The 21,909-nt window shown below is 36.4% G+C and overlaps 1 protein-coding gene across 1 annotated transcript; it reads left to right on the top strand.

Moving 5' to 3' along the window:
- The first annotated feature begins 1,677 nt into the window (after nt 1-1,677).
- LOC104890062 (protein CHROMATIN REMODELING 5) lies at nt 1,678-20,750 on the top strand. Its single transcript, XM_010675421.4, has 31 exons — nt 1,678-2,096; nt 2,867-3,617; nt 3,817-3,884; nt 3,988-4,389; nt 4,998-5,222; nt 5,386-5,469; nt 7,591-7,650; nt 7,783-7,886; nt 8,234-8,285; nt 9,374-9,437; nt 9,786-9,879; nt 11,121-11,208; nt 11,492-11,626; nt 13,232-13,423; nt 13,544-13,611; nt 13,894-13,987; nt 14,092-14,216; nt 14,307-14,370; nt 14,512-14,718; nt 15,851-16,093; nt 16,624-16,734; nt 16,817-16,903; nt 17,079-17,261; nt 17,356-17,436; nt 17,574-17,807; nt 18,056-18,211; nt 18,292-18,469; nt 18,571-18,752; nt 18,935-19,276; nt 19,374-19,467; nt 19,737-20,750. Exons 2-31 carry the CDS (start codon nt 2,936-2,938, stop codon nt 20,192-20,194), a joined length of 5,157 nt encoding a protein of 1,718 aa, XP_010673723.1. The 5' UTR covers nt 1,678-2,096; nt 2,867-2,935; the 3' UTR covers nt 20,195-20,750.
- Nucleotides 20,751-21,909: the final 1,159 nt, after the last annotated feature.

Here is a 21,909-nt window from a genome sequence, read left to right as displayed (position 1 = left end):
TTAAATAATAATTATAATGATAAGTAATACTCCCTCTGTTTTTTTTTTATCTTTCTCACTTGGAATCTTGACACTATTCATGCATAGAGAGAATCTTCTCAAATGTTCACAATTTATAAGAAAAAACATAGTCATGTGGGGTCTTGTTTGATTCGTCTCAATTAATACTTTATTAATATTCAATCGTTATAATTTTTACTAATATATAATGGAAGATATTTAAGTTTTAAAACGTGCATTGGAAGACGCGCACAGGAAAGTTATAATGATAAAAAAAACAGAGGGAGTAATAATGAATAATTAAAAATGAATATAATAATAGTATTTTGGATATTTTAAAATGATAGTTATAAATAAATAATACTAATAATTATAAATTAATAATAATAATAACTAATGATAATAATGATAATTAATAATAATAATTTTATATTATTTGTATTAATATATTAATACTTGATGATGATTATATAGTAATAATATCTAAGAAGTAAATTACTATTACTATTTTAATAATTATATTTAATAATATAATAATATTTAGTAATAAAAATAATGTTTGGGTCGGACCACGCAAAATTGCATCATAAACCGTTTTGACGCGATCTGATTGGTTTATGGGTTAAAAAACGTGGGTTTATTTGTGCTTTTGACCTAAACCATGTTCCTTCTAATAATAATAGTAATAATTAGGAGTAGAGCTATAATAAACAAAATAATATATAGAGATAATAATAATAATAATACTTAATAATAATAATATAAAAATAAATAATAATAAGAGTAATTAGTAAAATAAATTAGACCAATATAATAATAATATCTAACAAAATGGTTATAAAAGAATGAAACTGAATTGAACTTAAAATAAGTTGGGGTTAACCGACCCTTACTCTAATAGTCTAATGTGCATTATCCTAGATAAAAACCTAATCAAAACCACAATTAGATAAAACTTGATTTATCCAATAAATTATTTACCAACTATTAATAAAATCTAATGCATGGTAGAATCCTACTCATCAATATCAACGAAAAGGTAATAAACCTGATAAGTAGATAAATTAATTATTACCCATAACAAGACTTTTAACTCCATATTGGACCTTACCCTCCATAAATTGACCAAAAATTCTTCATGATATCATGAGCTCATCACCACTTGTGCTGTTGTATACAAACCTAATTGGCAATATTTTCTCATTCCTTAAGACCCCCACCCCCTTATTTTTTTTAAATTAGAAATTAGAAAATATACTTAAAATCGAATATCAATTTCTACTGGGATACTAGCTTATATAATATACCAGCTCAGAGGTTAGATACAAAACTAAACAGCTCAAAAGTGAATGTCCTAACATATTATTGGGATAAGAATTCGAATCATAAACAATACCCGAAAAATTAAAATAATACTCCACTGAGCTACCACCCCTTCCTTCCTCAGCACCCTTAACAACCCTTTAATCCCCACCATAAAAAAAAACCTCGCTAATAATCCAAAATCCCTAAATATAAAAAAATCCCCAAAAATTATTTTACCCCTATAAACCTAATTATTTCACCTTTTTTCTTCTCTATAAACACGTTTCTCCGAATAGAAAAATAAAAAAAATAATTTTTTCCCCCATTTATTTCAATTTCACCTCTTCCAAAATTATTTATTTTGCCCTCATTATCTCTCTCTTATTCTCTTCTTAAGAACTTTCTCTCTCCTCACAAAACCCAAATCAACCCTATCATCGCTTGCCCCCCCTTTTTTTTTACCCACTTCACCGGAAAACCGCGCTTTCTCTCTCCTACTTTTCATCGGCGATATAAACTTTTTTCCGGCAAAATACCCTAGATTTTTCCCAATATTATTCGATTTTTAAGGAAAACATATAATAATTTCCCGATTTTCCAAAAAAAGTTAAAATTAAGGAGAACTATTTTTATTTTGAAATAGTAGTCCCTCCTTAATTTTTTTTCTGATTTTCCGACCAATTTTCCGACGTGGGTTTTTCGAGCAGGTTTTGCGCGCGATTATTAATTTGTGTATCTTTCTCTCTCCTCCTCTTTCATTGATACTTTCAATTGAGCGCTGATTTTTGCAGGTATGGTGGATTTGATTAGTGGGTAGTTAATTGCGTCGGAAATTTGTGATTGATTTAGGGTTTTTTTGGGGTTGATTTTGCTTTTTGATTTGATTTTAGGGTTTGTTTTGATTAGGGAGTTTGTTGAGGTTTTTGAGTGTTTAGCTTGTTTGTTTTGGAGTGTTCAGTGGTCGATCCATTGTTTGCCTAATTTGATTTGTTAGTTTTATGGAGTTTGGATTTAATTGATTATATTGATGTTTAGGTTTGAATGAAGGTTATGTTTGTGATCAATTGAATATAATTTTAGTATTATGGGCAGAAGTGTTGCTTTTCAGCTGTGTTTTGTACAATCATTGCAAATGTTCAATCTTTTTTGGAAGTTTGATATGGTTGCCAAAACCTAGTTTTTGTGCTTCATTATCGTTTGCCACATGCTGTCTGAATGGTTTGTGCATGAATTTTCGGACTTCGAGTGTGGCTGATCACGCAAATTTTCAGAATGGATGATGGGTGTATATTCAAAGTCACCTTAATTTTGTTAGAAATTCTCATAACTCCTTGAAAGTAACCCTTTTGTGTAAAGGTTTCTTACAACACTCACCTCATATACATGGTTAAAGACTTAAAAGTGGCGCCCGACGACTGTACATACATCTTAACCTAGTGCTAATGAGTTTTATTTTATGGGTTGGACCTTTTAGTGTTTGCTGTTTGTTTTAGTTTGTGTCCCATGTAGTATGAGGAATATTGATGCTTTCTCTGACATTGTCTTTTGTTTGTGTTTCTAGGATTTGTTTCTGGTTTGCTGTGCTTTTGGCATCAATTTGGTAGCTTCTTTGTTAATTCCATGATAGAGGATGGCATTTTTTAGGGACTATTCGAGTGAGGCTGTCACCCACAGAGCAATGGAGGACAAGAATGCAAGTCAAAATGTGAATAGAGTCCACAATTCGATAGACATAGACTTGAATTCGAGTGAAAATGATTTTGAAATGAAAATGGATGGGAACTATCAAAGTGATGGTGAACCAGATATTAATAGACTACCAAACGAGATTGCTGTTAATGATGGTGCTGATTTAGGGCCATCAACCTCCCATACATATGAGAGAAGAAGTGGAAGTTCAGCTCCCAAATGGGGGTCTAATTTCTGGAAAGGTAGTGAACCTGTGGGCTCCCATGATGTTTCAGACTCTGGACACGAATCTAGGAGTGGTTCTGAGTATAGGAACGATGAAGGGTCAGAAGGTAATTCGTATGGTGGGGAGGACAGATTAGAATTAGAAGAGTTTGAAGAGCAGAAGGAAACAGAAAAGATTCCGGTAGATGAGATGTTGTCTGATGAATACTACGAGCAAGATGGGGATGATCAGAATGATTCACTGCAATATAGAGGTTTGAACCCTGCTACTTTGAATCCCAGACCACAATCAAGGACCATTGTGCCTACGAACTCGAGTTCACGAAATCGGAGGAGACCTTATGGTGACGCAGATTATGCAGAGGAAGAAGATGAAGAAGATGATGACGGGGCTGATGGTTAGTCATTTAATTTCCTATTCTTTGACTTTGCTTCCGAAAAGCTGTAGGGGATACAATGAACATGTGTTGTGCTTAAGTAGTTAATCATGTAGTGTTTTATTTATTTGTCTTCTCTTTGGGGGGTAGAGGATGGCATGATATGAAATTTCATGATTTAGATTTTCATTTTGAAAGTTTCCTATCTCAATGCTTGCAGGAGATGATCCTGACGATGCAGATTTTGATCCTGAATATGGGGTTGCTGGCGTGCCTCCACGGGATAAGGTTGTCTTAAATAAATTGTTAAGGTCGGAGGCTTTTAATTAGTCAGTGTCTATCATGTTTCAGCTCTTCTAACTTGTTTACTATGCTATTTGAATACCATTAGGATGATGACTGGGAAGTTGAAGATTTAGATGAAGATGTTGAAAGTGAAGGAGAGCTTGATATTTCGGATGATGATGATTTATACTATACGAAGAAGCCCAGGGTTGGTCAACGAGGCAAAATTGGAAGAAATGCCAAGGCTAGTAAGGGACAAAGATCTCTCTCTGCCCCTACTCGAAGAAGAAAAGGTAGGGTATCAGATGATGAATTTTCTGCTGAGGATTCTGACGATGATAGTGATGAGGTTGTTAGGACAAGGAGAGGTGTACATCCTCGCAAAAACAGCAATCTTGCACGCCAAAATGAAACCCGCACTTCAAGCAGGTCAATTTGCAAGGTTTCGTACGCTGAAAGTGAGGAAAGTGAAGAAGTTGATGAAGGGAAAAATAAGAAGTCACAGAAGGTTTATCATTCTCATTCTTGCTCTTATAAAATTGCGTAGCTTAATAAAGTATGTGAAGAGTCATTTCCTTGTTTTTTCTTCTGACTACATTCACCTAGTAGAACTTGGGCTTTTTTTTTTCATTTTTATGAATAAAATGTGCTTGTTATATGAATTAAATATAGGTGATTTATATACTACGTAGCAGCTTATTTTGCGCCCAGAGTCCCTAGACTTATCAGCTAAAGCGTTATTTGTTTTTGCTGCAGTCTCTGGGTCTCTTGTTCATCTTCAGGGTCTAGTTTTTCTTATTTGTATTTGGGAGTAAGTAGTTGCATTTAAATGCCGGATATATTAGAGATAAGCAATAACTTCTTTGAATTCCATGCTCATTCATGATGGCAATACAATAATATGTATGGACTACCTTTATAGATGTACTATTCAAATGGTTGAGCTTTCTTTATATATCGCTGTCTGGCTTCACTGTAGATTATAGAAGAGTTGACGTTTCGTTCTTGATGTTTGTTTCTTTGTTTGCTATGGGTACCCTTTTCTTTTGTGGCTGGAAGGGTTTATTTGACTTGGATCGTCTTCATGTCTCAGTATTTGTATAATCGTACTTACAGGAGGATTTTGAAGAAGAGGATGCTGATGCAATTGAAAGGGTTTTGTGGCATCAGCCAAAGGGAATGGCTGAGGAAGCTATGAAAGCCAATAAATCCACTCAACCTGTATTGTTAAGCCACTTTTTTGATACTGAACCAGACTGGAACGAAATGGAATTCTTGATTAAGTGGAAAGGCCGATCTCATCTACACTGTCTGTGGAGACCATTAGATGAGTTGCAAAATGTAAGTTGAAAATCATCCTATATTTCCATTCTAAGTAGTCATTTCTTTGCTGTCTTGATTAGATGTTACTTGTGGTTATGTTGAATGCTGGTCTAATTTGTTTTGGGCATAGTGAGCTTTCTTTTATATGATTTTCTCTTTCCGTTGCCTTTCTGGACTCCAGCTCAGTGGTTTCAAGAAGATTTTGAATTACATGAAAAAGGTTGCTGAGGATGTAAGGTTTCGGATGTCGGTATCCCGTGAAGAGGTGAGTTGCAATTTCCCCTTTCTTTCGTTTAAGAAAATTTAAATCTAGGTCTTCAAGAGCATGGACTAATTAGTGGGTGGGGGGGGGGGTTGCAGGAAACATTGACTATTATTAATCTGCTATTGTTCTGTTTTGCTGACTTAGCTACATTTTTGCTGAGTTTGAAGACAATTTTTCCTTTTTGTCTTGTTGAATCTTAATTATTACAAAGTAATTTATGGAAAACTATGCAATTTGCAGTTCTTTCTTGTGTTTTTGTTAATTTGTGTGTTCTCTCTTAGTTAGTCCTTTTCTAAGTTTAGATTTGCTATAAATTTGTCCAAAAGATTATACGTGTTTTTATTTCTGTTCATAGGATGTGCTGATGGTGGCCAAAGATTGACCGTAGTGTTTGAGTTTCATCCTGTCCTTAATGAATTCTATGATTAGTTTGTTGATCCATGAGATGCCCCGAATATTTTTCGGGGTTACTTTTGAATAATTTGAGATAGCAATGTTATTCAATTTTAATTTTAATAATTAGGGGTAATGAGAGGGTGTAAATTAGGGAATGAAATAGCCAATCTTTCATTTATGAAATTCTTTTTAGTATTTTGGGTAATGAGGGTGTAATCTAGGTGGTGAATAACCTTCATTTTTAGTCATGAAATTTAGAGATTACACAATTCTTCAAGAAAAGGGTAAAGTCTTCCACATCCTTCATTGGCAAAACTTAGTATTCGTCCTCGTCATTGGCGAGGTCAATCAGAGATGTTCAAGAGATGAAAACAGAGGATTTAATTGGAGGAGGTTTGGAGGAAGAAGTTGCGATGGAGGCTCTAAGGTTTGGGAGAAGGAGATTGGAAAGCTGGGAAGAAAAATGTTTCAAGTAACTTTGTGGATGTCGAATTCGAGGTGTTTCATATCTCTAGAATTTAGGGAACTCGAGAAGAAAATAGGAGATTTTGAGAAGAACGTCAAAAATATAAGGCTTTTATGTGTGTTCTAAATTATAAATATTAGAAATTTTGAGTTCCGTTATGGATTAAAGGGTGGTGCTGCCTTACATTTATTTTACTTTTTACAAATTTTTAATGAGGCAGAAGCATTTACTATTTGGATTTGGACTTTGTTTACAAAGAAGCTGATATAACTTGGTGGTAAAAACGATGATATTCTACTTAGATTGTTAGGAGATCAAAATCTCACGCACAACTTTTTGGGTTTATTAAAATAGAAAGAGGAATGCCATGTTATAGCTTATATGGCGCCATGCCAATGTATACATTCAGATGACATGTGGGGGGGTTCCAATTATTCCCCAACGTCTTACCAAAATATGTAGTAGATTATTACAACATGAATCAAGTATGAGATTATGTACCCTTGAAAGTTCGTCCTATCTGCATTTTGTATACAAGAATGAAATATTGGAATGAGAGAGCCAGTTGCAAATACCTATGTATAGAAGTGAAAACATTATTAATTTTCCTCCACTTGTCTCAATATGCACACACCTCTTGCTCTTATGAGGTATCCTTGGGGTTCAACTTGTATCTTATTGGAATCTGATTCCATTAAAAAAACTATGTCGTCGTAGCTGCTTGGTGGAAGACTGCTAAATGATCTGAACTTCTTGTCTCTTTGCGAATATTATATGGTTTAGCAAAAGTTCGGAGTACTAATTTTCCGAGATGTAGGTGAAACATTTTATTGAGGGGCCTTGTAATGTTCAGATTCATCGCAGTAATTGCTTATATGCACTCTAGTCTCTCGTTGCTCACCACTTGACCACCCGTATCATCTGAATGTGTTACACTATCTTTCGGTTTCAAATAAGTGTTTCTCCATGATTTCAATAGAAAGTATGATAACTTCTCCTATCTTATTCTTGACGTATTCTTATATATCTATTAATTATTTCTCTACCCAATAATTTATGTTTCGGACTTGCATCTATATTTCTAATTATTGTTAAGTGGGACTTTTAGCCTTTCTATTGGCATTCTTAACACTTTTATGGATACATCCAAAATGATGGTTGAAAAGGGATAAATGTTGTGATGTGGCTAGGGAAGACAAAAGAAACCTGCATATTATTACTTTACTCTTTTGTAATGCGGTTTTGCTGTGACTTGCTAGATTGAAGTCCATGATGTGAGCAAAGAAATGGATTTGGATCTGTTCAAACAAAATTGTCAGGTATTCTCTCCTATACCTTAAATTTGGTTTCTGTGTGGTGTATTTTAATATGATACTATGTATGTATGATTCATTTCTGGTTTAAGCTCATCAACAATTGACAAGATCAATCACTGTACTCTTTATTTGTAGGTGGAGAGAATAATTGCTGATAGGATCAACAAAGATAGCTCAGGTGAGGTGAATCCTGAGTATCTAGTGAAGTGGCAAGGGCTATCTTATGCTGAAGCCACCTGGTTAGTATTTGCATTATTTCAGTTGCTTAAAGCTTGGAAGGTTTTGGATCTTGTGTGTGGGTGTGTGTGTGGGTGTAAGCTTAAGTGGCAACTATCCTTCTAAGTTTTTGCTACTTAGGTATGAGGTTATGTGCATCTTGACCTTGCTAGAAGGCTAGAGCTTAGAAGAGGATTTCACTGGTACTAACTTGAAGGTTTCTTTCTTGTTGCTGTTCTTTTGTTTGCCTCACTTGGATTTTATTGCTGGCTAGATGGATTGTTTGTTCCCATAATTGTGAATATTTGCTGGTACAACTCGACGGTACACACATGTTGATCACTTAGTAACAGAGCTCGATTTATTTCAGGGAAAAAGATGTGGATATTGGATTTGCTCAGACTGCTATCGATGAATACAAGGTAATAACTCACAAGCATTGCATTGTGTTTCTTTGCTGCAGATTTTATATGGTTATTTAATGATTGTAATTCTTGGGTCCATTACTGCTACATACGGGATAACCAAGAAGTCCGTGCCTGATTTATAGCATTGAACACTCGTAGCATTTATGGTGAGGGGGGTCTCATGTTTTTTTTATCATTTGTAAAGTAGATTACATATGTGATTGAGTGGCTTTTGCATAGCTAATGGTTTTTGGCACGTCCACCCTATGCAAAATTTGCGTCTTTGGTAGTGAGCTACCTATTTTGGTAGTTTGCCTAAAAAGGAGTTGTTACAAATTTCAAAGTTTAAGAGGAGCTAGTCTTGCTCTTCTTCAATTCTATATTTATTGTGGATGGCAATGCTTGTGTTATCGACTCCCTTGGCAGTGCTTGGGGTTGAATGGTATGATAATTTTGGGATATGATTATTTTGGGTTAGAAGCTCGTGTCAACTTTCTGGTGCTCACAATACGTTTAGAAGAGGTATGAAATGCACACTCAAGCTTTTCTGAAATGCAAGATTTCTAGAGTTCAATGCTAGTTTTCTCATGGTTCATACCCGTCCTTTTTGTTTTAAGATTAAATTGCTTTCCCATTTCTTTTTTTTTTTGTAAAGTCGATTAGAGTTGGCTACGTTTTTCTAGGATTACTCATAGTAAATGTGGGTGTAACTACAATTTCGTATAATTCAATTAAAGTTTCATATAAACCAAAATAGTCCAGCATGATCTCTGTTGAATAATGGCCTAGTTGTGACTCTTTTAGTACAGAGCAAATAAGCTGTTAGTAGATGATTTTTATACATTCCCTGTCCAGAAGTAGACATACGGTGAATGTTTTGAGCCTGCCGAAATCTGTAGTGTTGAGAAGCTTGATCAACCCTTTTCCTCTCTCTTCTCCTTCCCTTTCCTCCCTGATATATTATCAAATCTGTAATGCTTTCTGGTGATTTTTTTTGATGAGACAAATTGGATTTTGACATTTCTTTATCCATTCGTTGTGATAATTTTGTGTTTGTATGATTTGACATGAGTTTTTTGTCCTAACTGTGGTGCTTTGAACAGGCTCGTGAAGCTACTATAGCAGTGTTGGGGAAAACTGTGGATGCGCAGCGTAAGAAGAGCAAAGGTATGATAACTCTGTCAAGTGGTTTTAGTTGCTTCAACATGGTGGATTTATCTTGTCACATTAATTATTTGGGATTGCAGGATTGATTGATTTCTTTTTTTATGTTGCTAGAAATGATTTTCTGGTTGATTTTTGCTAGTATTATGTTACAATGTTGTTCTTTGTTATGCTATAACGTGTTGATGCTTTATTCTGCTGTCTGTGCAAGTTGTTAGAAATGATTTTTGGTTGATTTTTGCTAGTATATTGTTACAATGTTGTTCTTTGTTATGCTATAACGTGTTGATGCTTTATTCTGCTGTCTGTGCAAGAAGCCCTTTATGTGCTGAAAAAGTTTATGTTGTGTAGGAAGTTTGCGGAAACTGGATGAGCAGCCTGAATGGCTGAAAGGGGGAAAATTACGTGATTATCAGCTTGAAGGCTTAAATTTTCTTGTGAACAGGTATGAAGACTCATCTCTTCTAATGTGCATGTTTCTTGGTCATTTTCCCTGTGTTTTTTTTTTTTACCTTGGTATCGGTTGCTTATCATATTATTCTGGTGGTGCTCTTGGATAAACAAGCATTACATGTGATTTAACATGACATAGTTTTATTTCTTTATGTTAGATGTGATTTATAAATTTTTTTGTCGAATAGGTCTGTGATGCACAGACTTGTCATTTGACCTTCCATATCAGCAGCGGTTCGACCTGGAATAAGGGTCGGACTTCAGAGGAAGAGAGGAAGAAAACAACAGATCTCCTCTGTGTAGTGTGTACTCTGTTTCATCTGTTTAGGAAGATGATTTGCTACTTATTTGGAAAAATAGATCAACAATTTTCACTAGTTCTGGTGTTGGTGACATTTAGAATATTACTTTGCTTTGGAATGGAAATAAACATTAGGGCTTCTGTTCACTACCCTCTTTGGGGTATGCTTATCACCAGTGGATGGGTGGTTGGCTGTCGGAGAGCGATGAGAGAAGCTATTGACCTTTGGTGGGTAGTCTTTGTAGCTCTGTTCCTATGCTTTGATTATCAAATATGTAATGTGAACAGTGCTTGGAGGGGGTGTTACTTAGATTTTCCTCTTTCACATTCTGTCTTTTCTTCAGTAAATTATGATTTCCATATTCACTGTTTGTCATATAATTTCCATCCTTGAAGCAAAATTGATATTGTGCGAACTAATAGATTGATTTTTTTTTTTCTAAAACTTAATGAAAATACGCAAATTGCCGCTGTTACCCGAGTCCAAGAATTTATTAGTCCCTGTTAAACTTATCCAAGTATGAGCATTAGAGGGATCGGTATATATGGGGGTCGTCTTAGCTCAATATTTGTGGCAAGTTGAAATTATGTAGGTGATGATTTTTCTGTAGACGATCTGTTGAGCATGTTGTAGACGGTGACCGTTAAACGTGCTGCAGACGATCTGTTGAGCATGTTATAGATGACTGATGACTTGCTGTTCTGAAATTGTGGTATGCATCTCTCTCATTTGGCCTTCTCATTGGGCAAGACACATGAACCTGATCTTGTCAATTCGCCCTTTCTAAATCCAATTTTCTTGCTCGGTCTGTACACTATCATGTCGGAGATATTCAGCTTGTTTTTTTTCTTGCGTTTCTGGTTAAAAGTTTGTCATATGAACTAATTTTTTGTTCTATACTTACAATAAGTGGTGCTACCTCTTGTTACAGTTGGAGAAATGATACTAATGTCATCCTTGCTGATGAAATGGGTCTTGGTAAAACTGTTCAATCGGTTTCTATGCTTGGTTTCTTACAGGTAGAAATCTGTTTGTATTCATCTTACTCCTGTATGTATAATGTTTTTTCCAATTTCAAGGGTGAACTTGGCCACGAGGTTATGTTCAAAATACTATGATAAGAGACAACAAAAAGAAATAATATTATAATTTTTTAAGAGTTTATACAAGTATAGATAGAACATAGAAGGTCTTAAAAGACCCTAAAAGCGGAAACATCAAATATGTTACAAATAGAAGGGAGTAGAATATTTGTTTTTATTCTCCAGTTAAATCTGTGACTGATGTTATGCCTTCTTGCAGAATGCTCAACAAATCAATGGCCCTTTTCTTGTTGTCGTTCCGTTGTCTACATTGTCCAATTGGGCAAAAGAATTTAGGAAATGGCTTCCAGATATGAATATTGTTGTATACGTGGGAACTCGTGCTAGCAGAGAGGTGATTATTTCATCATCTTATTTTTGTATGTTTCCTTGGCTATTTTTTTAATTTTTTGGCTCAAATTTCATTTTTTTTTTTTACTGATATTTCTGGCTCATGAAGGCATCTATCTGTTGTCAATGCTCATGTTTTCTCCAGGTTGCAAATTCCCTTATGGCTTTGCTTTTGGGTCTTTGTGCACAGCGGGCCTTCTATTTTGTGGCTGTTTTTGTTGGATTTGTTCTTATTAAAGATCTATGGCTCACAACTGTTGCTATATGTTTTGGAGTATAGGAGCCTTCTTGTGTTTAGCTGAGATATTAGTATGAGTTGTATGACTATGTCACATTTTCCATTGTCTGGTGTTCACCTTTATCAGCTGGTTCACCTTTATCAGCTGAAGGCATGTTGAGCTAGTTGCATCTCGCAATCATGAGCATCATCTTCCCTTAATTTGAGGAATACTATAACTAATATGTTCTATTAGGAGCAGTGGAGCACTTCCATTTTATACTTATGATGCTCGAGTTTGTTTAGCTTCCTGTTTCTTTGGCAATTGCTTGTTTTTTTCACATGATCAAAGCCATCTACTTTTTCGTGTAGCACCCTGATCCTTTATTATCGAAGATGTGCAGTCCCATTAGTAGTAAAATCTCCTGTATGTTTGCAGCTGATTAGATTTTGTTATGTCAGTTCTTGTCAAGGACATAATGCATCAAAGCCTGTTTAGATTGTAAGCATATGATTAATCTGTTTGGTATTGGACATTTGGCTGCATAGCTGTCCATATCTAGTATACCAGTGATATGTTGCCAGATCTGGGATTATCCACAGCTCAAAGTGTAATCTTAGATCAGATTTCAATAGTTATGTTGTTATATTGGTCTTGTTGTGCGTCCTGAACTCCAGTACTGTCTAGGTAGGTGATGTGCCTTTGGTTTGCTTATTACTCCCTTCGTCCCAAATTTATTGTCACAATTTTCTTTTCGGGTTGCCTAGTCTGTTTGGCACATACAATCCTTTTCGCGATCTTTTCTCTCTAATTTATCTCTACAGTTGGGCGCTAAGCCTACCCAGTACCCACCCACTTCTTTCTCTCTACTTCTCATTTTTCTAAACATTTGTGCCAAAATGGTTTGCGGCAATTAATTTGGGCAGATGAGTATCTTTCTGCATATGGTGTCTGGGTAGGGACTAGTTTTTCTTACACCTTTAGTATTCTGTGTTGTGTACTTATGTTCCTATATAATGTGTCCATTATCGTGTACTGATATTTGATATAGAAAGTGTGGTTTTAGGCTTTTAGCTTTTTAGGATGTTTGCCTCCAATATGGCTTTAAGAGCTGCAAAATGGTAATGGCTATTATAAGTGTGCCTTGTGGGTAAATCCTGTCTTTAGACTGATTAAGATGCCGGAAAAGACAATTATGATCCTTATTTATAGTGATAACTATACATCTCATGATCAGAGATAATTGAGTTTTTTTTTGCATATTATAGTTTATGGTACTGTATCTTTTGGTAGTGTTTGAATACCACTGTGGATGTGTGTTAGATAAATTTTGGTTTTTTTGCATGTTCTGTGATTGTGATTTGTGAAGTGTTCTCTACTATGGTTGTCAGGTTTGTCAGCAGTATGAATTTTACAATGAAAAAAACACAGGCAGGTTGATCAAGTTTGATGCATTGTTGACAACCTATGAAGTTATTCTAAAGGATAAGGCAGTGCTGTCAAAGATCAAGTGGAGCTATCTTATGGTTGATGAAGCTCATCGGTTAAAAAACAGTGAAGCTTCTTTATATACTGCTCTCTTGGTACGCAATGATTGTTAAGTATGCACTTTTTGCATTGTATATATATATATATATATTTGTTGGATTACTGTGATAAGTACTCATCTTTGGTCTTTTTTTTTTTTTTTTTTTTTGTGCCAGGATTTTAGCACCAAAAACAAGTTACTCATTACTGGCACTCCGTTACAGAATAGTGTAGAGGAGCTATGGTAATCATACATCTTGATGCTTACTGTATTTATCTCTTTTGCAATATTAGTATCAGTGTTCTTTTAATATTTATATTCATACTGCCCTATCCTCTTTCCAGAAAATGACTAATTTGTTAAACTTATGCCTTCCTTTTGGGAGGAAATAATGTTTGCAAGCTTTTAGATACAGCCTCTCTGAACCTGCATAAACCTTGCCTCAGTGGGTCTAGAGTTTTGATTGTTGCTGTTGTTATTGATGTTTTCTTATCTCAGAACCCTTGTTCTTTTTTTAAATTTCAGGGCTCTGCTTCACTTCTTGGATCCTGATAAGTTTAGGAATAAAGATGTTTTTGTTCAAAATTATAAAAATCTTAGCTCATTCAATGAGATTGAGGTATAAGCTAACTGCTACAAGTCTATGTACTCTTTGTTTCAGCAGTAATGATTAGCATTTATTACCTTAAGACTCATAACTATAGTTTTACTCCTTTTTGCTAGCTTGCAAATCTTCACCAGGAGTTGAGGCCTCACATCCTTAGGAGAATTATCAAGGATGTGGAGAAATCTTTGCCGCCTAAAATCGAACGAATTCTTAGGGTTGAAATGTCCCCGCTGCAGAAACAGTGAGCACTTAATTCTATATGCTGTCCATTCATCTGTCCTTTTCATATAATCTTTGTCCACGTTTTACCTTTGATCGGCTTTCTTTTTAGGTATTATAAGTGGATTCTGGAACGAAACTTCCATGACTTGAACAAAGGTGTTAGGGGAAATCAGGTTAGTGGTCTTCTTTAGAGTTTGTGATTAGGCCGATAGCTTGTGGGTTTTCTTCTTTTAGCTTTGTTAGATTACTTTTTGAATTGGTAAGCTTTTGGCTTCTTTGTTGCATTTAATAGTAATTGATATTGGATTGTGCAGGTTTCACTACTGAATATTGTGGTGGAATTGAAAAAGTGTTGCAATCATCCCTTCTTATTTGAAAGTGCTGATCACGGTTATGGTGGTGAAACAAATGATGGCAGTAAACTTGAGCGAATGATTCTTAGTAGTGGAAAGCTAGTGATACTTGATAAGCTGCTTGTGAGACTACATGAAACAAAACATCGTGTTCTTATATTTTCCCAGGTATTCATTTTGAACCGTCTTCACTTAGTGATCTGAATGTATATGTTGTTTTGATAAGTCTTGTGAGAGTTTTTTCTTTAATCTGTGGTCAATGGCTTATTCATTATTCATTCAGGCTTTTATTTATGACATAGCAGCTCTGATGTATGAAGATGTAGTCTAGTAGGTGAAGCAATGAAGGAGAACATTTTATGTTGTTAGTTACTGTGTTTCTGCTGTGTGTAACTACATTATTGTCTTTGTTGTCATCCTGTGTTAGTTTCGTGTATTGTCAGTTGGGCTTATTAAGCTGTGTAATGTCTAGTATTATATCATGTGAGGTCTCCAATTTTTTTTGGGTTTCCCCAAGCGTGTAAATCTGTGTGATTGTGTGCTGCATCGATGGTTTACTTTTAGTAATGGGAGTCGATATTCCTTCCGACCCTCTAAACCCTGCTCATATCTTTTGGGCACATAGATTTCAGGAGATGGGTTTGCTTTGGGCCTTTGTTGAGTAAAGTGAATAATAGACTACGGGGCTAGATAGTTTGTAATTTTTTTCCCCGATGGAGAGAGGCATTGGGAACAATTAATTATTGGTGGACCATGTCCCTAAACGGAAATCGGAGATGTTGTGGGGACAGACTGAAATAGAAATGGGAAAGGCTTTGAGGGACGATGGGAGTATTAGGTAATGATAAAAACATTATATCTGCATGTCCAAGATAATGTTTTTCCACCTCAGGCATTTTCGTGCCATAAACTTCCATTTCCTCCTGTTACCACCGAAACATGTGGGTTATAAAACGAGTAACTAAAATATATGCATTATATTGCACATCCTCAGTAAGCATTGCATGTAACATCACACTTTACTTTTCATTTTTGCAGATGTCCGTATATCTTGTTCTGATTTAAGCTTCTAAAAAAATGGATAAAGAATTTCTTTGGATAGGTGTCTAGTTTTTTTTAATGTATATTTTGGCTTTTAATCCCAATGTCTGTCTGTCATATATGTTAGCTTCTAAGAATATGAGATGGTCATAGTCTTCCATCTTATTTCTTTGTTATGCTTACGTATACAAGGGGTTTTGAAGAGAGCTTCTTTTTGTAATTTTCTTTCTTTTTAAAATATGTATTAATGTTTATGCAGATGGTGAGACTGTTGGACATATTGGCAGAGTATTTGTCTCTGAGAGGTTTCCAGTTTCAGAGGCTTGATGGTAGTACGAAGGCTGAGTTACGACATCAGGCTATGGAGCATTTTAATGCTCCAGGAAGTGATGACTTTTGCTTTCTTCTCTCAACACGGGCTGGTGGGCTGGGCATAAACCTAGCAACTGCAGACACTGTTATTATATTTGATTCAGACTGGAACCCTCAGAATGATTTGCAGGTTTCTTGTTAGAGACTTCTTTTCTTTTGATAAAAGAAAAATTCTACTGTTTTTTGTCTTAAACAAGATTAGAGACTTTTCTTGTATAGCAATACATTCCAATGGCCTGGTTGCTAGGTGGTGGTAAATGATGGTAATGGTAATGTATCCTAGTGTATACATTAATGAAACTGTATTCCAAACATGTGTTTTTCTTAATATCTTCATAAATTTCCATTACCACTCAATACCAAAGTGGTTATGAAGGGTAATGAAATTTTTGGAGAAAAGTGTTGTTTGGCGACATTGACACAGGACACTAAGCTGTATTACCATTATCACCTACCAAACAGTCCGTAAAATCCCTTACAAGGCTTCAAAATCGGGGGAAATTAGAACTTCAATTTGTTTTTTTCTTTTTTATTAATGAAGAGGAACATTCTCCATTCTGAGTTTGAAGTTGCTGACAAATTTATTTAGGATTGTTTTCTTCTAATTTTTCTCTTTTCCTTGTTCACCTTTTATTTACTTGTATATCTTTATCTGGGTAGGCAATGAGTAGAGCTCACAGGATCGGACAGCAAGACGTTGTTAATATCTACCGATTTGTAACAAGTAAAAGTGTTGAAGAAGATATACTTGAACGGGCAAAGAAAAAGATGGTAAGTTGATGGCCATTACTTGGCTTTTGATTGAGATGTATATCTTTTCAACCCCTTTAACCGTGCCATATCCTGGTTATAGGTCCTTGATCATCTGGTTATCCAGAAGCTAAATGCAGAGGGTAGACTGGAGAAGAAAGAGGCCAAGAAAGCAGTTACCTTTGACAAAGTAAGATGAGTGACATCTTAATAGCTGTGACCTTATCATTTGTTGTGTGTTTGCATTTCCCCGGGTCTTCAGTCTATATGACTTTCAGTATTTTTTTTTTCTTATGGGTCAGTTAAGCTATTCAATTTGGTACATATGGTTCTGAGACTGTTAATTTGTAATTCTGTTTCTTCAGAATGAACTTTCAGCAATATTGAGGTTTGGAGCTGAGGAGCTATTTAAGGAAGAGAAGAATGAGGAGGAAAGCAAAAAGAGACTGTTGAGCATGGATATAGATGAAATTCTTGAAAGGGCAGAGAAGGTTGAGGACAAGGGAATCGAAGGGGAGGAAGCAAACGAGCTTCTCAGTCAGTTTAAGGTATGAATATAGTCCTGCTTTGTCTGCTGAAGTTTCTGCTTAAAGAGGCAGCTTTCTCGATGATGCTTAAAAATGTACGGGGAAACATGTGTAGGTTGCGAACTTTTGCAGTGCAGAGGATGATACTAGTTTCTGGAGCCGCTGGATAAAGCCAGAAGCTGTAGGGCAAGCAGAGGTTCGAATCAATTGCATATTGTAACCTATGAAGGATCATTTTACGTAGCTGCATATTGTCACTTTCATTCACTGTAGAGTTTCAATAAATTTTCTATCAGCAAGAGTAGCGTTCTCTCTAATAAATTACGCCTGCAGGAAGCATTAGTTCCTCGAGGGGCAAGATTTACTAAGAGCTATGTGGAGCCTGTCCAACCAGATGGAAGCAACAAAAGGAAAAAGAAGGAAACTCCGTCAATGAGGGTAAATTCAAAACGTCGTAGAGGAGAATCTTCTCATATGGTCCCAATGATTGACGGAGCCTCAGCTCAAGTAAGGGATTGGTCTTATGGGAATTTGCCGAAGAGAGATGCAACCCGATTTGCAAAAGCTGTAAGATTCTCTGAAGTACTATCGTTTACCATATATATCAGAGCTTTGCCTCCTTAATGTGAACCATTGGATGTAAAACGTGTTTGGTTCGACATGATGTTCCTTTACATTTTTACAAGATGTTCCGTTTTGTTTTTACAAGTGCCAGTGATTTGTTCTTTGTTGGGGGCGCGAGGGGGGGGGGGGTGAAAAGTGTGTTGTCCTTTGTGGGGTCTCGCTAAGATTAGCCATGTGTTCTGATGGTTTAGGTTATGAAGTTCGGCAATCCAAGCCAGATTGATCTAATTGCAACTGAGGTTGGTGGTGCAATTGAGGCAGCTCCAGTAGAAGCGCAGATTGAACTTTTTGATGCTCTAGTTGATGGATGTCAAGAGGCAACTAAAGGAGAAATTATTGATCCGAAGGTATACATTCATGCTTTTAGGCTAATGTTCCCTCTGATGTCTTGCGGCGGCACTTGCTCATGTTTTAAGTCCATCTGCAGGGACCTCTGTTAGACTTCTTTGGTGTTCCTGTTAAGGCGAATGATATGCTAAGTCGTATAGAGGAGCTCCAGCACTTAGCCAAGCGGATCGGTCGATATGCAGATCCTGTTTCGCAATTCCGAGTGCTAAGGTATTTGAAACCTGCAAATTGGTCAAAAGGGTGTGGTTGGAATCAAAGTAAGTGATTGTATGATCTTTCCTGTTGTTCGAGTTTTTTACTTTTTGCTCATGCTTTACACGAGGTGCAACCCTCTGACTTGCTGTTTATTGTTTGTTAGTTGATGATGCAAGATTGCTTTTGGGTGTGTATTATCATGGTTTTGGCAATTGGGAAAAAATTAGGTTGGATGAAAGGCTTGGTTTAACAAAGAAGATCGCCCCAGTTGAGCTTCAAACACATGAAACGTTCCTTCCTCGTGCTCCGAATTTGAAGGATCGTGCTTCTGCACTTCTTGAAATGGTATCTGAACTTGCACTTCAAATGGAATTTCCCCTCCTAGATTCAAAGTCTGCTCATTTTTTTGTGTGTGAATGAACATAATGTTGTTTCGTATTCATTAATTATCAATTAATGTATGGAGCAAAATTTGTCCATCCATTGTGCAGAGATTGCCTATATTGATTAATGTTTTCTTCTTCCAGGAGATCAGTGCTGTTGCCGGTCAGAAGTCTAATCCCAAGGGTCGCAAATCTGCAAAGAACATAGAGAGTTGCAATGTACCAAGGCCTCGCGGAAGAGGCAGAGGTAGGCCAAGCTCCCCTAAACTTTTAACCCAGATGGAGAAAACTAGGTCCAAGAGAAGCCAGAAACTCGAACCTTTAGTTAAGGAGGAAGGTGAGATGTCAGATAATGAAGAAGTATATGAGCAATTTAAGGAAGTGAAATGGATGGAATGGTGCGAAGATGTAATGATGGATGAGGAAAGAACGTTGAAACGTCTTCAGAAGTTGCAAACTACCAGTGCTGACCTTCCCAAGGAGAAGGTTGATCTGTTAACTTTGTACTCCCAGCAAATTTGATGTGATCAGAGGTCATTCTCCTCCATCGCGTTTTTGGTAACCTTGTTTTCTTCTCTTTCAGGTACTCTCAAAGATCCGAAAGTATTTGCAACTTGTTGGCAGGAGAATTGACCAAGTTGTATCTGAACACGAGCGTGAACTGCATAAACAAGACCGTAAGCTTCATCTGTTTCATTTACTTGTTGTTTCAACTCAATACCATTAGTGCTAATATGGTATTCCTTTAAAACTAAGAATAAGAGGGATGGGGGACAGCCGGACAAGGGTTATTATGTGATTTATTTTTCAGATGGTGGGGGGAATGTATGCTCCTAATTGTTGCTGCTCTGTTATTGAGGCTGTACTTGATTCTACCTGAATGCTAGCTTTAACATGCTGCTCTTGTTTGGTTCTACGAATTATTGATGCTTTTTTCGTTTGTTAGGAATGATGACGAGATTATGGAAATACGTGTCAACCTTTTCTAATTTGACGGGGGACAGATTGTGTCAAATTTATACCAAACTAAAGCACGAACAGGAAGATGAAGCTGGGGTAGGACCATCCCACATCAATGGACATAATGCTTTTCAACGTCAGTCTGCGAGATTGAAGGGACTAAAGAACAACAACTCATATCAAACAGCTGAACCAGGTCTTAAAGTCCATGATCCAGCCAAGTTTGAGGCTTGGAAACGGAGAAAGAGGGCCGAGACTGATGCTTTCTTAGAGGCTCAAGGCCCTTTTCAGAAACCCGTGAGCAATGGCCCGAGATTGCCAGCATCCAATTCCTTGGGAATACTGGGTGCTGCACCAGTACCACCTGACAGCAGACCATATAATAATGACAGGCCATATAAGATGCGTCAAGGTGGCTTTCAGCAGAGGCAAGGCATTAGGTAGCTTTCCCATGTTGGTGGATTGAGTCCTGTTGATGTAGGAATTACGCCAGATGGCTATTCCACTTTGATGGGGGCGTCCCCTTGCACCGACTAGCGCCTCGATATATTTTTTGGCCCATGGGAGTAAATAAAATTCTATCTGTCGACGTTATGGCCAATTCTAAGACTTGGCATGCCAGATTAAGAGCATCCCGGTCTGCTCCAGTGGCTGAGAAAACAGTCATCTACACTTGGATATCATCAGTGGCAAGTAGCAAAAAGAAAGAAGAGGCAGTTGAGCAGCCTTGCACATAATCTGTGTTTTGTACTACTCTAGCAGATAGAGGCCGACCATTTGTTTACAAGTATAGCTTAAATTAGAGAAAAGAAATGTAGAGAAAAGGTCTTTAACCTAGTTTTTGTAAGTCACCCATACAGGGTAGATGATACCGTACTTACTGCGCCCTAAGAAAGATGTACATTGTGCAAGTTTTGTTATCAAATTTTGGTCACCGCAAGCATCCCTGTAATTACTTTTTGATTTTTGGTAAAAGTTTACTTTCCCTTTTATACAGCCAGATTGATCTCTAACCCCACCCCAACCTCCCAAGGTGGAGGATTGTTTCTGTAAATCTTTGTTTTTTGTTCTTTAATATATCAGTACCTCGTTCAAATCTCGGTGGAAGTAAAATTTCCATATTTGTTGGGGGGGAGGGGGTGTTTGGGGCTTGTTGGGTCTCTGGTGATTGCCCTGTGTGAGGACAGCGCAGAGGAAATTTATCTTACCACGGGTCTCAGAAAGGGGGCCAAAAAGAAATATCAGTACCTCGTTTTCATTTTCTTTTTCTTTTTTATACTATCTTTATTAAGATAAATAAGTTTTGGCAGGTGGTGGGATATGACTTCACCAAATTCATCCCTTGAGCAAGTTACTAGTGATTGAATTCAAACACCACTCACCGGCCACCGGCCTTCATATCGAAACTTCTTCGGGGGGGGGGGCGTAATTGCACTTTTTCGTAACCAAAATATAAAACTATAGATATATGGATCTTCCCAGTTTACAAACCTAGGGCTCTAAACAGTTATTAGCCTTGGGGACAAATTATGATTCACATTCTAATGTCTTTTTCTATGTAATTAGATTGATTTTCACTAATACTTGGAAGTGTTTGAAATGGATCTTTCATGTACTGCTGGCAAAAGCTCATACTCTAGAAATACAATACACATATTGTTTGATATGAAATAAGATGAGGTTTTGGTAGGATTGCTCCAAAATTTCACACGTCCCAGTTCTTTGGTCTCTTGTTTTTCCTCAAATAGGTACAAAAAAACTATGGATGAAGTAACAAGAATTTGGGAATGATTTACAATTACACATCAAAATTCAGCTGATTTTGCTGTGTGGTTGTAACCTTCCTGTAAAGGCTGTGGTTGATAGCTCGTTATCTTGTTATCTTTCACTTAGCTATCTCAGCCCCAAAAATATTCTAGTAATTTTGATTTTGCACTTTATGTTTTTGGGGGGATGTTACAACTATGTTGATTTCTAAGGGGTTTTTTTTTTATATATTGTGTGATAAAGTGTTAAAATTGTCAAGGATATTTATCACTTTGAAAATGCTAGTATTTGGGGTGTTAAACATGATATAATTAAGCGGTTAAAGTCTGACTCAATAATAGCGAAATTGTTGTGGTTTGGTTTTTCAAAAGTATTAGAAAGAATATTGTTTA

Source organism: Beta vulgaris, chromosome 4 (genome assembly GCF_026745355.1).
Source record: "Beta vulgaris subsp. vulgaris cultivar EL10 chromosome 4, EL10.2, whole genome shotgun sequence".
NCBI lineage: Eukaryota > Viridiplantae > Streptophyta > Magnoliopsida > Caryophyllales > Amaranthaceae > Beta > Beta vulgaris.
Note: the sequence above shows the minus strand (reverse complement) of the source record. Positions and strands in the feature narration are given on the sequence as shown.

What these genes read in the sequence shown, in the direction of transcription:
- LOC104890062 (XM_010675421.4), top strand. Translation starts at nt 2,936, where the DNA reads ATGGCATTTTTTAGGGACTATTCGAGTGAGGCTGTCACCCACAGAGCA. An exon ending in AGATGATGACGGGGCTGATG is followed by an intron (nt 3,618 to 3,816) that starts GTTAGTCATTTA and finishes CAATGCTTGCAG; the next exon opens with GAGATGATCCTGACGATGCA. An exon ending in AATAGTGTAGAGGAGCTATG is followed by an intron (nt 13,612 to 13,893) that starts GTAATCATACAT and finishes TTTAAATTTCAG; the next exon opens with GGCTCTGCTTCACTTCTTGG.